This window comes from Camelus ferus, chromosome 9 (assembly GCF_009834535.1).
Source record: "Camelus ferus isolate YT-003-E chromosome 9, BCGSAC_Cfer_1.0, whole genome shotgun sequence".
In the NCBI taxonomy this organism is placed as follows: Eukaryota; Metazoa; Chordata; class Mammalia; order Artiodactyla; family Camelidae; genus Camelus; species Camelus ferus.
The window spans coordinates 73314581-73331292 of record NC_045704.1 but is presented as its reverse complement, the minus strand read 5'-3'; the positions used below and the strand labels follow the sequence as shown (position 1 = coordinate 73331292).

Below are 16712 nucleotides of genomic sequence, written 5' to 3'. Positions count from 1 at the left end.
GTGATTATTTGATCAATATGCAAAATAAAAGTTAGATTGAAACACCTTTATGTAAGATTCTGAGACTGGGTTGAATTGCTAAAATGTTTTATGTGTTTTTCCCAAGCTCTCTCAAAAATGTTATGCAGTTGATGAAACTTACATCTATCCCATATAAGCTTATTATGTTTCCTTCCAAATGCCACAGTTTCCAGTGTTATTTAAAGCCATATATACTAATGCAGAATGTTCAATACATTTTGAAACATAAAGAGTAAAACCTTAACAGATTGAAAAAAAGGAATACTTTCATAGTATAAACTACCATTAATTTTGTATCTCACCAGTATATACTTTTGGTAAATATAGGGTCACCCTGGAAAAGAAGGCCAGTCTGGAGAAAAGGGTTCTCTGGTATGTTACAAACTATCCATTTAAATGTTCTGTCACACTATATTTTAGAGAAAATGCCTTACTTTGTTAATTTCTCTGATTTTATATATATATATATATATACATACACATATATACACATATATATGTATGTATATGTATACATAAATTTCTCTGATTTATATAAATATATATGTGATCATTTAAGGATATGAATATTAGAAAATAAGTTTCTGAAAATAGTTATTGTCTGTAATATGTCTTTATTTTCAAAAGGAATTTTGCTAACATTTAGATGGAAATCATGTTTTCCTTTAGGTAGACTAGTGAAATGAAGCCAGATGTGGAAAATATATAATTTTGATCATGTTCTTGATGATGTGAATGCTACAAATTTATACCAGTTTTTGGTTAGAAATCTATAATTGTTCATTGTAGACACTGAGAACAGTTTATTTCATATTTAGAAAATTAGTTGCTAATTATATATTACTTATATTATTTCACATATTCATAATATTTATCTTATTTTCAGCATGAACATGTGATATAATAAGTTTGAAGTAGGTAGGGCTTATTATATGATCTGTTAATCATATCTGACTTTAGAAACAAATGATAAACTACCCAAGAAATTTTTACCAAAAGTAGAAAAATATCATATTCTTAGAGTTGTTTTGGTAAAATTATGGTATGTGAATGAGTGGCATATTCATTGTTTTATGTGTTTAAATGGCAATGGGTCTTTTTCAGGGTCCTCCTGGCCCACAGGGGCCTATTGGCTACCCTGGTCCCCGAGGAGTAAAGGTAAATGTTATTTGATTTTTTCCCACATTATTTAATTTAATTGTAAAATATTGTAGTCATTTAATCCTTCTAATTTATTCCATAGGGAGCAGATGGTGTCAGAGGTCTCAAGGGCTCTAAAGGTGAAAAGGTAAAAAACAATTTATTTAGGTGATTTTAATTGCTATGTATCTATTTTATAAAAATTTAAATTTATTCAACAGATATTCCATTTCCCAAATATACTGAGTGACTACTTATATACCAGATAACACAAGTCTAATTTTGTACTCTGTATCCTGGAAACTTTAAAAATATATATGTTCTTACATCCTGGGGTGAAGACTGAATTATAAAACAGAAGCAAAGATATGTCATAAACAAAATCAGTCCTTCATCCCTTTTTTTTCTTACATATGTTTAACTTTTGTAAATTATAGTCTTGGCCTTATGCATGGAATTGTTATAGGGGTTGTAGAATATCCAGTTATAAGCCTGTTGGAGGAGTTATAAGCCTTTTTTCTCCACTGAAATTCTCAATTTTCATAAATTGAAATGAAATGCAAAATATGAAAGTTAGAAGTACCATGAATTAATTAGGGGAGAGGGAGGTCTTCATAAGTGATACTGCATGCAAAGGAAAAGTATTAATGAGGAGGAAATAAAGATTGTTCCTTAGACCTAAAGCAATGTAACCCAATTAACCAAGTGATATACGTGAATTCTTCTTTTACACTTTTTCCAAAATTTATTTCCTTTTATAAAGTATTAATTCAGACCTGATCATTTTAGGACTTGAAAACTTAGTAACTTGGAAGTGCCATTTGTTTTTTTTTTTTTAAAAAAGTCACTTCTTGTAAGGATATACTTAATAACATAAGTCATCTAATTAAATTTTTTAATGGTTAATGTATTGAAAAACACAGTTTTGACAGAAAAAGCATCTAATCTATTATGTTCGCTGTTTAAAAACAATTTTCCCTGAAAAAAATCCAGAAAAACTGTTACTGATTTTAGACATAGAATTCCGTATTTTTTAAACTAAACTTGGCAACTGTGTAATTACTTTTCTCTCTAGGGAGAAGGTAACGGAGACACTAGTCAATAGGAAGTTAAGTGGTCATTTTCAACTTTAAAGCCCCTGCTATTGCCCGACTGCATTCATGCAGAGAGAATCCTAGCTCCACAAGGCTATTTTATGGTCAGAATGTTGAAAATATCATGATTTTGTCTTAAAGGAAACTTTTAGACCTGGTAGAATTCTTAGATGTAGGTAGAATACCAGGCTGGATTCCTTTCCCAGGTCTCAGTCTCATGTATCCATAACAATCTGACATTTTCTGGACCCTCACATACCTTACTAACATACCAAACTGATACTAAGGCATGGCCGAGTCCAAATGTCATTAGGTAAATGTTTATTAAATATCACGATTACTGAGGGTCAAAATGCACTAGGCACTGGAGATCTAGAGGTTAATTAGGTATGATTCTTGTTTCTTACCATTTAGTAGAAAGAAAGAGACCTTTGATTTACTAAGTAGAGAATGTTTTGTTACAGTAATAAATGTTCAGTGAGCACACAGGACAAGGCAGTTAATTTTAAGGGGGGGGAATTATTGAGGTTATGGAAAATTTCATAGCAGAATCACGAACTAAGTCCTGAAAGAAGAGTAACGTGTCATCATATAGACAGAGAAGGTGAAGGATTTGCAGATCTGTGTGTCTGTATAGGTGGTTCACCGATGCAAGAATTAGAAATAGAAATACAGGTAATTCAGTTTTTCAAAAATTCAGTCCCAGGGTGTTGGGTGTGAGTAGAGGGGAGATTTAAGACCAAAGATAAGACTACAGAGGTGAACAAGGGCTAGATCGTGTTGGGAAGGGGAGGGTAAGTGGCAGCTTATATTTAACTTGGAATCATCAAGGTATTTTACAGTAAAAATTGATGTGATCAGTTTTGTATTTTGTAGAGGTCATTTTGGCAGCAGGATATGGAAGTGTAGGTGCCAGTCTTCCTAGCTCTGTTCTCATTCTCGGCCTGACATGTCTTTTTCTGAAACTCTGCAAGTCATATCCCTTCTCCAACTACTAGTTAAGATACCAACTGCCTCCTCACATCCTCTCCAGTCCACTCCTTTCTTCGCCAGGACCACCACCAGCACCAGCACAGCACATCATCATCATGTTTTTCTACTGTAAACACTCATCCTACTCCATCTGTACTAAAATTAATGCAAATGTTTTAACTTCAATATTGGTAAAATGTATTGGTAAAACAAAAACTTCAAAGTACTCCAAGGTTCTCAGAAGAGAGTAATTGCTCAATTAATGCTATTGAATACATGAATAAGTATTTCTTAGGAATTTAAATTTTTTCTTGAAATTAAGAGATAGTAATGAAGCTTACTTGTTAAAAGCCTAGACATAAATATTTCCATAGTCAAAATTTCTTCTCTCTTTGCTAAAGGCTGCCCAGTTTGCAGCATCATTGGTTTGTGCACATGATGTGACAATAAGTAATCTCTAATTATGAAAGAAAATAGTAATTTGCTTATTCTTCACCTGAAGAGAGGTTGTAATATAGAGAGCAAGTTGAGCCAGAAGACATTTATTTAAAGCACAGGAGACAAAATGCATGGCATAAAATTATTAGTTATATATTGTAAATTAAGGATAAAGACCTCTGACCTGGTATTCCAGAGTTCTTTCAATCCAAAGTTAAAATAGTTAAATTTTTACTTTTTCTTTGTTCAAATAATAAAGGCTACATGTTGTTATAAGAGAATGGTTATTTCCCCCATATGAAGGGGAAGATTTAATGGACACATCTGTGAAAAAGTTTTCCAGTAACTTAAAGGCATTAATTATGGGAAAATAGAAGGATACTGGAGATAAAGGGTTAAAATAGGGAAGAGGAGGTTTCACAACTAAGATTCACATTTCTCAGAACAATTTTCCTTACTTATCAGTATTCATATTTAGATAGCCATATTTTACTTTCATCCAAACCACTGATTAACACTTGTTTTATTACTTATTTTAGGGTGAAGATGGATTCCCAGGATTCAAAGGTGACATGGGTCTCAAAGGTGACAGAGTAAGTAAAAAGAAAATTTGCACTACTACAAACATTTATGTATGTGCGTGTATTTATTCCTAAGTTAAATAATTGCGAACATAGGATAAATAAAATGTATTATCTAAGATATTTTTCAGTTCTACTTTTATATGAAGAATAGGTGTTTTAATTTTTGTGGAGATAAAATGGTATCATCTGTCAGATATTATATTAAATCTCTCTGTGTCCTATAACATGTATACATAGACATAGTTTTATATATACATTATTCTTAGCATATTATATGTTATATATATGGTGTTATTGTTTATAGATATTTTCTAAAATGATCAAATTGATTAATATAATTAATTCAATAGATTTGTGCTAAATGTTATCCATATATAGTGAGCTATGCTGTCTGGAAAGTAAATCTGCAAGTTTCATGAGTTTTCATTATTTAATTATCTTGAATTTTTGAGTGTAAAAATGGTACACTGTTTTTCTGTTAATGAGTATCTCAAAAACAAAATTGTGTCACCTAAAGTTAATTAAATGTTTTATTAGGAAGATTTACTTTATAACTAGCATAATAGTCTCTAATAAATTTAAGCAAAAAACTCTGTATAGAATATTGATTTTTCTAAAATGTATGTGCGGGTGATAATTTACACTTTGCAGCTCCTAATACCTGAAATGTGAAAATCAGGTCTAAAATGGAGACATTTTAGTTGTTTTCCAATGTTGCTATCATTTGGCAGGAAAAATTCTTTTTCCTACTACCCTGCTAGGTTCTCAGGCTGTAATCCTGTAAAGTTAAACTGCACAAGGCAGATTACTAAGAGAAAAGCAAACATAAATTTGCTAGCCTGCATAACACGATTGCACATGGGAGGTCAGGGATGAGTAACCAGATGAGTGGTTAGAACTTGGGCTTCTATAGCTTCTTAGCAAAGAAACAATAAATTTTGAGCAGTGACAAGACAAAGGAAGGGGACTTTGAGTTTCTAGTGCTGTAAATTGTGGGAAGGCAGATATACAGGAAACTAATGGTAGAAAAGGCTAGTGGTGAAGTTCGTTGTGTGAATGGTTCTGGTGCCTGCTTCTGACTCCGGAATGGTGAGGGTCTAGTTGTCTCTAGTGATTAATTCTGGTCATTTCTGGTAGATAGGGGAGGAAAGATACCTTTGCAAATTTATGTCCTGTTTTTAAGTGAGTAAATGGTGGGTAAAGAATTTTTTTTGTGTACCTGCTTCTTCTCAATAGCTTTCAGCTCAAAATAATCCTTATGCCAAAGGGGCATATTTTGGGGTGGCATATTCTGCCACCCTGTACTAGCTCATCTTGATTCTTTTTTTTCCCTCTCTCTGTCTTTCTGCAACACAATGTATTAAAATTTAATTAAAATTTATGTGATACATGGTAGCATTGAGCTTCTCTAGGTTTTCAAATGTGAAACTATATTCAGTTATTTATTTATTAATGAAAACATTGATGAAGTCAAACACTTTCAAGCTGCTTTATCATATATAATACATGAGTAAACAAACCAAGAGTTGAAGAATATAACTTTTTGATCGACTATAATCTCTGCAATTCAATCTCCAAAATACTTTAACTACAAGAATGTTCTCTCTGTGTTTCAGGGAGAAGTTGGTCAAGTGGGTCCAAGAGGAGAAGATGGCCCTGAAGGCCCCAAAGGTCGAGCTGGCCCAACTGGAGACCCTGGTCCTTCTGGTCAAGCAGGAGAGAAGGTTAGTGAACAACTGTTAAATTCATAGGTCCTCTTGCACACTGATGCTTCGTTGTCACTTTGGGGTGACATTTTTAATCACTCATGACATAAATCTAAAGGATTTTATTAAATTTTAAGCACATCCATATATTACTTAGAAGTATAATCCTGAGATGGGCACATTTATTCTCTTTCACTCTTCCTTCTTTTCTAGCCTATTCTGCTCCCCATCAGGCACTCTTAAAACTCTTCTATATTGGAGGCTGAGAATTTGACTGTGATTAATGAAGGATGAAAGAATAAATCAAAGGTGGTCTACCTATCATTTTAGAACAAGCAGAATCGTCCTTGGCCTTCAGATGAAAATGTCCATTTTCTATTCTTTTCACATAAACATACATTTTTTTTTATAGAGTAAGTGTTTTAAAAAATACTGATGCTCAGGCTGAGCTAAACTGAGCTTTTCATTTTAATCTGGAGTTAACCCAGGCATCCCTATGTTTGAAAACATCCCCAGATAATATTAATATTCATTGCTTTAAGAGTCACTGGGATGTAGGCATTATGTCAAAAAATATTGCAACCATTACATTTATATTTAGATGTAATGTTAGGCAGCATTAAAAATGTGCCTTCATAAGATGTTTAGTGATACTGTAAACATCTTATGATGAATCTGAAGTTAAATTAAGAAGAAACTAGAAATATCTATGACAAGTGTTATCTGATTATGTACACCAAAGGAAAATATATATAATAGATGTCTTTTGGTGATATAAATCAAATGATTTCCTTTTGTAATATATGATTATTCTCCAGTTTTTTGAAACTGAGCATGCCATTTTTCTATAAAATATGGAAATTCCATTCTACTTAAGAAAACTGTCATCTCTGCCCCTCACCATCCTGTCCCAGAAGGAAAATATGTAAAGATTATATAGGAATTGTGACCAGACAAATAAAAAATCATTTCCTTGTGTCATTATGAATCATCTAAAGTAGATGCAGTTCTTCTGCAGTTTCACACTCCCAGTTGCCGTTTGTGCACTGATGAATATGTCCTTGTGTTTAGGCAACAGAAGGAAAAAATGATGTTGGGGAACAAGGGCTTACAAGGCCTATGACCCTCGCACTTGAAGTGCTCACTTGCTAATGGTTTAGGCTACTCTAGAACCTTCCTCTTTTCAGTGCTACTCTATTCCATGTAAATAATCCCACAAACTATTCTGGGGCCTCAGGACTTTACCCTGCAATTCATCTTTAACATTTCATTATTATTTTCCCTTTTATTGAAGTTGCCTATCCATGCTGAAAATACAAATTTTCTGTCTGGATTTATTTTCAAATGACTCTAAAATGAATGAGTTCATATTCTAATGTAGTAATTAACATAGACCACAAAAGTTTTGTGATCATAATTAGAGAATTTCATTAACTTTGAAATCAGTGGCATAAAACAAGCTATGATCACTTAATGTATCCACGACATCATTGTAAGTATGCTTCTTAAGGCTTGTTTGAATATTTTCCATCTGAAGACTGCTTACCTATGCCATATTGATCTTGAATCAGACTACTCTTTAGTTCAATCTTCAATGAAAGGTCATAAACTATATTCCTAATTTCTTGCCTTGCTTCATCCAGTAAAATATTTATTTTTGTTCAGAAAGTCCTTCTCATCTTTTAATGTGAAATATAGTAATTTGGGCTTATTTTTGTTTTTATTATTTTGTTTAAATATATGTGGGAAATAATGATACTGTCTGCTTGCTAATGTTTTAAGACTTTGATAAATAATATTTTATGTATGAAGTGTGCTTTCCTAAGATCTTAAGGAAAATGAGCAACAGTAAAATTTCACAAATATATTTTATTCAATTCACTTAATAATTGTCTCTCTACTTGTGTTTTTAAGTTAATGCTTTGTTCAGCATTTTAATGTTAATGTAGCATTTTAAACTTATTGGTATTTGTTACACATCTTGGACTTCATTGTATTTTACCATTTGCACTGGAACAAAATAGTTGTACATTAAAGTTCCCACTTGTAGAAATTAACACTCCATAAAAATTATTATCATTTAACTATATCTCTCAACATTTAGTGCATTTATCAACCCAGATTTATTCAAATACTTGAATAAAAGAAGAAACTTTGCTCAAAAATTTGGTTCAAATTTCTTTGTATAGTTATTTAAACTTTACTTACTCAGTGAAAAAAAGTTAAATAACTTATGATTGCTTGCTTTGTATTTCCAATGAAGAATGAAATTATTTTATCAAAAAGATTAACGTTAGTTGGAATGATAAGATCTAGATGTACTTCTAACTACATCACTAACTTTATATAGTATTTAATATTGATAAAACTTATGTGTTTGTAGTCATATTCCTTAATTCACCAAGAGTCCTAGAATTCTCTTTACTCAGGGTTCTATGTCCCCGAAGAAGCCTCTGTCACTTAGACAACAGAGGTTAAGTTAGCAAGCATTAATTTTAGCATTAGCAACATTTTTTCCTATTCAAATTAATAAATATAAAGAAAATAAAAATACAGTAAAAACTTGCAAATCTTCCTTTCAAGTGTGCCAATATGTGTTTTTAAATTCTAGAAAAATGACAAATTATTATTTAAACTGAATTCGACTTAGAATTTGTTATTATTATTGTTTTTAACTTTAGGGGAAACTTGGTGTGCCAGGATTACCAGGATATCCAGGAAGACAAGGTCCAAAGGTAAAACTATTAGCTTGATTGTTATATTTATTAATCATGTATGGTTTTCTTTCAGTTTGTAACACAGAGATGAAGAGTCCTTAAAATATGATTTCACAAGAGGAAGTGAGAGAGTGTACGGGCACCTGGAGTGTAGGGAGTTCAGAGAGCTGAGGTGATTATGCATTAGAGCATTTTAGAGACTGGGTCACGAAAGGAAGGCACAGTCAGCCACTTCCTCATGACTGCAATAAGGTCTGTTCCAGGACAGCAGATAGGATACCTAGAAGTTATAGGTAAACGACAGGTGGTGGATAATAGCTCCTGATTTCATTTCTAGTTCTCTAAGGGTTGGAATTACCACTTGATTTTTTTTTAAAATAAAGAATCATACTTCTTTCATCCTCTTTATTTCCCCTCATTTCTACAGAATTTGTTTCCCATGCTATAACAGATCACCACAAACTTGGTGACTTAAAAAAATGGAAATTTACTCTTACAGTTCTGGAGACTAGAGCAAATGGATGATCTCATTTCAAGATCCTTAACTTAATTACATCTACAAAGGCCCCCTTCCTCCAAATAAAGTAACATTTACAGATTCCAGCATTTGAATATTAGATATATCTTTTGGGGGGCACCACTTAGCCCACTACACTCAATTACACTCAATACACTCAAATTCTATTTTTGACTATTTGAAATATATTTTAAGCAAAAAGGAAGATGTTTTAGAAATATCTGTTTACCTTGGTGTAGTAATTTTCCTCAAGCTAGTGATGAAACTTTAAGGCTGCATTTGATGTATTGACTAGTTACATTAAGTGGTTAAATGTTTTAATATATAAATTTTGGTTATTAATATTAAGGTAGTTATATGCACATGGGATTATCTATCAATCTACCTATTATCTATCAACCTATCTCTTTATCATTTATCTAACCCTGCTTAATGCAGTCAGACTCAACAAGTTTAGTAGGTAAGGATAAATTCTAGTTTTATAATAATCCCCAAACATATATTTATTAGGAAGTGTCACAGCTAATCAATGGGAGACAAAAATATTCTTTCTCCTGACCAATGAGAACTGCATGCACTTGTGACTTGTCATCGTGTGATAACAACATTTTAAAGTTGCCACGTGGTTTTGTCCCAAAATTTTTCATTGAATATCTAGAATATATATTCCCTTGTATGGTAGGAGGTACTCGGGTCCTTCTAAAATAAGATTCATTTCAGCTATGATTTAAAATTAGTACAAACATCGTTTACATGTTTCTTTAGAACACTGATTAGTAATTTTCATCTTTTAAATATTGTCTCTAATACACTGCTTTGTCACCTAGTTATCTTCCTTTCAAATGTCACTCATTTTCACAGGATTTTGAGTAAAATAAGATATTCACTGCATACCCAACACCTTAAACTATTCTTAGATTACTTGCTAAATTTTTTTTATCTGATTACTACATTGAACTGCAATAGTGGTGTTTTGATTTAAAAACAGAAGACTGCTTTTACATGTTACTTGAATGAGTACAATTTTCTTTTATGACTTTGACATTCTTATCTTTTTCTGTTTTTCCTAAGTCAATTCTCTGGCATTCATTGAGTTATTTTTATTAACAAAATGGACTAGAATGACTTAAAAGGAATGTTTCTTCTTAGAGGAATCAAATCTTTTATTTTTACCCTCTAACCTAAATGTCTGAAATGTTGTTTTTTATCTTTTTATATTACTTTTCTTTGTAACTTTTTTCTATGATCAAAACCATTTACGTTTCTCTGTTCTACAACAAAAAATGATGGGTACATCAAAGATAGCTTCACATTTTTTTCCTATGTGGAAACCAATGAATTTTGAATAGTTTTTGTCTTTATTGTACTAGAAGTGAAATTCAGCTGTTATCCTTTCAAGCAATTTAAGGACTATAATTAGGCAATATAATGTATCCAATATCTTGCTAGCAATATAAGCCATAATGGGTGTTTGGAAGATGCACTGCCTTATGCACTATAAAATGATAGCTATTTCAGAAAGTAAAATCTATTCTAAGTTAGGATTCTTTTATATTTAAAATAGCATTTAAGATAATTTTGAAAGTTTCATACATATTGACTGAGCCAATTTTGCCATTAACCTTTGACTTTTTGGCCTTTTGTTTGCTGTTTTTTCCATTTAAAAGCAGATAATGCCTTTTCGTGGAAATTACATGTTTTACTGACTTCTCCTTATGTGAGAAAAGAATATGCCCATTTAGTACAAACTGTTTAGTAGGTGGTAGACATTTTTGTCTGTTTCCCATAAATTTCTTACAGCAGAAACTATGTAAGAAAATAAATTTATTAAACATAAAATTAATGCCTATGAGCAATTTGCTTGAGTGGAGTCTTTGTAAATGTGTTTCTGTTCTGCTCAAGACAGATGAATATTTGTCCCCAAATTAAATTTGATAGAGCTGAATTATATCCATATTGGATTATATTCACTTCCCAAACTCCTAGAGTCGTCACATAGTAATTTCCTCCCAGATGAGACTATCTGATTCTCTGTGGAGAAAGAGGAAAGGCTTTGAGAGCCCTTCAAAGACACATAATTTGAAGACATTTTTTCCCCCTTATGTGAGTGTTATATGTCCTAACAATTGTCCTTAGGGTGATCACATAGTGGTCTCTACAGGCAGGAATTAGAATATATTGCTGAATGGGTCATAAAAAGCTTAGCAGTGTATGCTGAGTTTTGTCCATCAATTCCCGTAAGGTTTCACATACAATTTCCTGACTTGTGGTAGAAATACAAATTGATAGCATCCATCCTGTACGTATCACCTGGAGAAATTGTGTACAATGCAGTTTCCTGGACCCTATTGCTAGAGAATCTGTCTCAGTATGTCTGCAGTGAGATTTGACAGTCCTTATTTTTAGCAATCGCTCCAGATTATTCTGATACGGAGGAGCTATTTATCACTTAGAGAAACATTACTTTAGGGATAGCTCAAACCAAATGAGTGGATAAAAAATGTAAGGCATATATTCAAGTCAAAGAAGACACTGTTACTCTTCCTCAGTGCACGGGGAAGTGTTTAAAATTGGCATGTCACTATTCTTCGCTAGACATTGTACGCTTTATTGCGTATAATCCATACACTGGTACGAATAGGAAAAGTGAGTATTTGGAAGCCCCCCACCCTACCCTTCCCAGGGTCTCATAGTAAATTGAGGAGCAAGGATTGAACTCTAATCTGCTCTATTTCATGATACAATGACAAGGCAAACCAATCACAGTCATATTCAAAGGAATCTCAGCAGATGAAAATCTAGATTATATATATATATATATATATATACAAGGTAAAATGGGGGAATTAAATTATATTAGTAAAATAGAGCTGTTTGTGGATTAAAATACACAATGCTTCTACTGTGCTTATTACATCTTTAAATAACCATTATTTACTGTTATTTATCATTATCATTTTTATACCTTGCCTTCCTTTATTCCAATTTCCTACAAATTTCAAAGTACCTGTAAGATGCAATTGATTGCTATCACTTTGCAGAAGAAAAAACTATGCTCAAAAGGGAAAAGTAATGTACCCAACTTACTTAGGTGAATGCATGACAAACATAAGTCTTGAATTTATGTTTTTGGAATTCCAAAAATGGATTTTAATGCTGGAGTATCCAGTTCAGACTTTCAACTAGATCTAACCACATTCAAACATCAAACAGAAAAGGTGGATGAAGGTTTTTAGTGTTTACAATTTGATCCAGTTCTAAAGGTATAAAAATACTCAACTAAAAAGTGGTAAGTATAAGAACACAATACTGTTAATTCAGGAAAGATATTTTATGAAAGTCCTATTTTAGTACTTGATTATTCATGCTTGTGAAAAATAAAATTTTTCTTCAGAGTTGAAGCAAGTATGTAGAATTGTAAGTCAAAAATTTATTTTATATGAAATGCCCCTTAACTGCTGTTTTTTAATATGAGAAATGATAATATTTGATTAATTAATTTACTTAAAGTTAAAAACTAAAATATTTTATCAATTCATGCTTTCAATGCTTCCAGGATTTCAGCTGTTATTGTAAGTTCATTTCTAAATACATAAATGGAGGTTGTATCTTAAAATTATATTTTTGATTTGAATGCTACTAGCTCCTGAGAATCACTGTTTCAAAAGACTCAGCTTGTGGCTAACAATATTAGTTACTACATTAATGGCTTGTTATTATTTCTTCTGTAGGGTTCCACTGGATTTCCTGGGTTTCCAGGTGCCAATGGAGAGAAAGGTGCACGGGTATGGTATATGAGTATGCTGTTCCGGATTATCTAATATAATTCTTGCATGAGTACCTGTCTCTCAGCACCAGACACAATTTACTGTGATCTACCTCATACTGAAACTGTTTGAACTGTCCTTGGCAGGGCGTTGCTGGCAAACCAGGCCCTCGGGGTCAGCGAGGTCCAACGGTAGGTTCCTTGATTTAAAATAATGAGTTTCATTTTTCATTTTGGGTTTAACTTTTCAAAATAATGTTCCTCAAAAATAAAAACTGATACCGTGCCTTTGGATCTGCTTGAAACTAGATCAGTTTCCTCTTTGCTCTCATGTGCAGGGTCCTCGAGGTTCGAGAGGTGCGAGGGGTCCAACTGGGAAACCCGGTCCCAAGGTATCATCAGCATTTGTTCCATTTGGGCTCTGCTGTAAGGGCCTCTTCCAGAGGACGGATGTTACCAGAAGAAGGAATCAAAACTGATTTTTCTTTTCTGTTTTGTTGTTGTTGTTGTTCCTGCCAGGGCACTTCAGGTGGTGATGGTCCTCCTGGCCCTCCTGGTGAAAGAGTGAGTATGATGCAGTCACATCATATAAATGTTAGTATTTTGCAAGTGTTCAAATTTCCGGGAAAAGTTACACGTGTCTGCAAATACATGGACACAGTCATCCACAAAATCTAGTCAGAGTTTAAAATTTGTATTCCTTAATTTACTTCTCTTAGAAAAGCTTTGTTATGTGCTGTTAATTCTGTTATAAAAATGAGCGAAATAATGTGTATAACTGGCCTATGATGTCAACTCTTAACACCAAAATATTTTTTTCTTTTAAATGTGCATATAACACCCATTACCTTCTCCGCCACACCTCTTGCTTCCCATACTGATGCTCACTTTGTCTGAGTGCTGACAGCAGCACTGTCTGTGCTGGTAAAATGCAAGCTACTAGTAGCCATTAAGTCACAATCGATATACATTCAAATCAAGATAAAACATCTATTCCAGTAAATAGAAAAACTATTTAGTAAATTGATTTTCAATTGATACAAAGTAAAGCTAAATACACATGAGTAAGCATGCCCTTTATTATATTTTTTTTGGCAAAATATAGCATTTTTGTAGCCAGATTTTTTTTGAACACTATCCTCTTGAAAGAATTTTAAATATTAATTCAGTATTATTGTCAAAGAAATTAGTCTCATTTCTCAATAGTCTATAATTTTTAATATTATGTAGATATATTAATATATTTTTGTATATTATTTTTTGAAGTTTATAATAGATATTTCACAACAAGAAAAGCAGAAATACTCTGATGTATAACTTAAAACTGAGAATAGGTCTTTTTTTGGAATAAACTTTCTATTTGTGACAGAAATGTCAGTAGATAAGACAAAAGAATAAATATTTAATTACAGTTGTTTCAAGGCTTTGGTTCAAATTTAATTAAATTAAACTTTCTACTAAATGTTTCTCACTCTTGATGAGCTATTCCCAAGTTAAGTTCATCCCGTACATTTTGACTATGTAAATAATACATACATTTGAATAGTTTATGGCCAAAGTCATTTTAATAAGAGGATACAGCTAAATCAATTAAAATGACTGAATCATTAAACGGAGTAGAACCGTTTAACAAATTGTAGCACAAATAGGAGAGCTGTCTGTAACACACCCTATTCTGTCTTTACATATTTTGCGTATGCATTCCAAAATTTCATAATCAACTATAAATCTTTGCAAATTTATTTTAGAACAGAACAGTATAACCCCAGAGCATGATAACTTTACTGAATGTTTGTAAAAATACTTTGAGAGTAAGAAAAGTATGTTTTGAGACTCTCAAATTAAAGGTTGATTTTAAAGATTGTTTAAGTAAGCTTGAAACCATTTTCAATAAACATTTTTACGTTTTAAAGATGCAAAACATATTTCTTGTGTTCTGTGTAGTGGATGAGACATTTTCTCCCTAATATATTCACATTTTCTGCAAAGAATTTTAAGTATCATGAACTATTTATTATGTCTCAGGCACACAGTTGAAGAACAATAAAAGTAATATCACAAAAATATTTTCTTCAAAATATGTGATTTGGGAAGTTCAGGGAGAGAATTTTGTTGTACCATTGGTTTAGAAATGGCAATGCTCATTTCAACGAACTCTTATTAACAATATATTCATGTGTATATATATATAGTATATATGTATAAATAATACATATTATGTATATATATGTGTGTAAACAGTCATCAGAATACTCTGCAGGTTAAATATGATCCCTTATACTCAGGATTTGCAAAACATGAATGCCTGCTATTAAAGACTTAATGCAGCTTTTAGTTGGGTCTAAGATGATCGGATTTAGCAAAACCAAAATGAAACAAAAACAAAGAACTAAGACACCCAAGGCACCTCAATAAATTGAATTTTACACAAACAGTGAATATTTTGTGGCATAGGTATGTCTCTTGTAATACTTGGGACATATTAAAATTATTTGTTATTTATCTAAAATTGAAATTTTAGTAAACATTCAGTATTTTATCTGGCAACACTAATTGAGTTCCAACACTATCTTTACACTGAGTTTTTACATAATTTCTGCCTTACCTAGAAACTTTTTTGATTAATACAAGGAGAATGTGTCAACACATTTTTGTGCAGTTTATACAGAAAGACCCACTCTTCTTTCTTTTCTCTGAAGGAATGATTTTTGAAAATTTATCTTTCTTAAAGAAGTTTAAATTCAAAATCATATTTTATTTGAAAAGCAGTAAAAATTTAGAAAGCAAAGAAATGACATTTTCAGAAATTATGATACAGAGCCTGCTACATAACCTTAAAGGAATACCATTTTTAAATTTTGAATTTAAAATTATCTTTATTTATAATTTTCTTTTTATGCTAGATATTTAAGAATGATAGTTTTATACTTTAATGAGAATACCAAAGTTTCTAAGTTCCAACCACCCAGTGTTTTTGGTAATTGCATGAGATATCTGTTTTTTTAATGACATACCTAACCTTGAAGTTTCTTTTTGATTATAAGATAAGATGCTGGTAATAGCAAAAATTTGTGCTGATTTCTGCACTTGCATTGGATTAAGAATGGTAATGAAATTTCCTGTGGGAAGGCTAAATTGGTAAATTGAAAAGAGTAAATTATATTAAAGATCAACTTTAGTAAACTTTATTTTTTATTTAAGTATAAATAAAGCCTACTGTAATTCTGTTATTTAAGAAATTTTATTTGTATTATTTTCCATTTTCTATACAGTCCTTTTAGAAATATAATTATCATGTTCCAGTCATATAAAGAATTATCTTTTATCTTTTTGCTGCCACCAATATAGTCATTGTAATAGGGTTGACTTTATGCATTTTAAAAATATGTAAATGTGAGTGTTGAACAATATGGTTGGTTAAGCATCGAGTCAAAAGCAATATTATAAATGTATATTTGGATTGAATGTTAATGAGAATATTATATAAAAAGTTCTTTTTATCTTATCTACAAAGGAGTTTGTACATAAGTAAAATGAAATAGTGACATCCTTAAAAGTAAATATATTTTAAATACAGAGGTTAGTTACAGGTTATCCTCTATGGTCTTTTGAGATAGCAACATTTTTTTTTCTGTTAGTTTTGTATCACTAGAGCCAGAACATTTATAGGGTGAATTTTAAAAATAGTTATTCTTTTTGGTGGCGCTGTGGAATTGAAATAGCCTCCTTTTATGGATGTTTCTAGCCAATGTTAAAA

General features: G+C 31.8%; 1 protein-coding gene across 3 annotated transcripts in view; it reads left to right on the top strand.

Annotated features, from left to right (window-relative positions):
* The window catches only part of COL11A1 (collagen type XI alpha 1 chain), a 491277-nt gene that overhangs the window by 385707 nt on the left and 88858 nt on the right, over positions 1-16712 (top strand). For all 3 annotated transcript variants that reach the window (XM_032487215.1, XM_032487218.1, XM_032487217.1), the window contains 10 exons: positions 349-393; positions 1126-1179; positions 1265-1309; positions 4205-4258; positions 5866-5973; positions 8637-8690; positions 12921-12974; positions 13103-13147; positions 13294-13347; positions 13475-13519. In XM_032487215.1, the coding sequence (XP_032343106.1) occupies positions 349-393; positions 1126-1179; positions 1265-1309; positions 4205-4258; positions 5866-5973; positions 8637-8690; positions 12921-12974; positions 13103-13147; positions 13294-13347; positions 13475-13519 (558 nt within the window). The remainder of the gene's footprint in view (positions 1-348; positions 394-1125; positions 1180-1264; positions 1310-4204; positions 4259-5865; positions 5974-8636; positions 8691-12920; positions 12975-13102; positions 13148-13293; positions 13348-13474; positions 13520-16712) is intronic.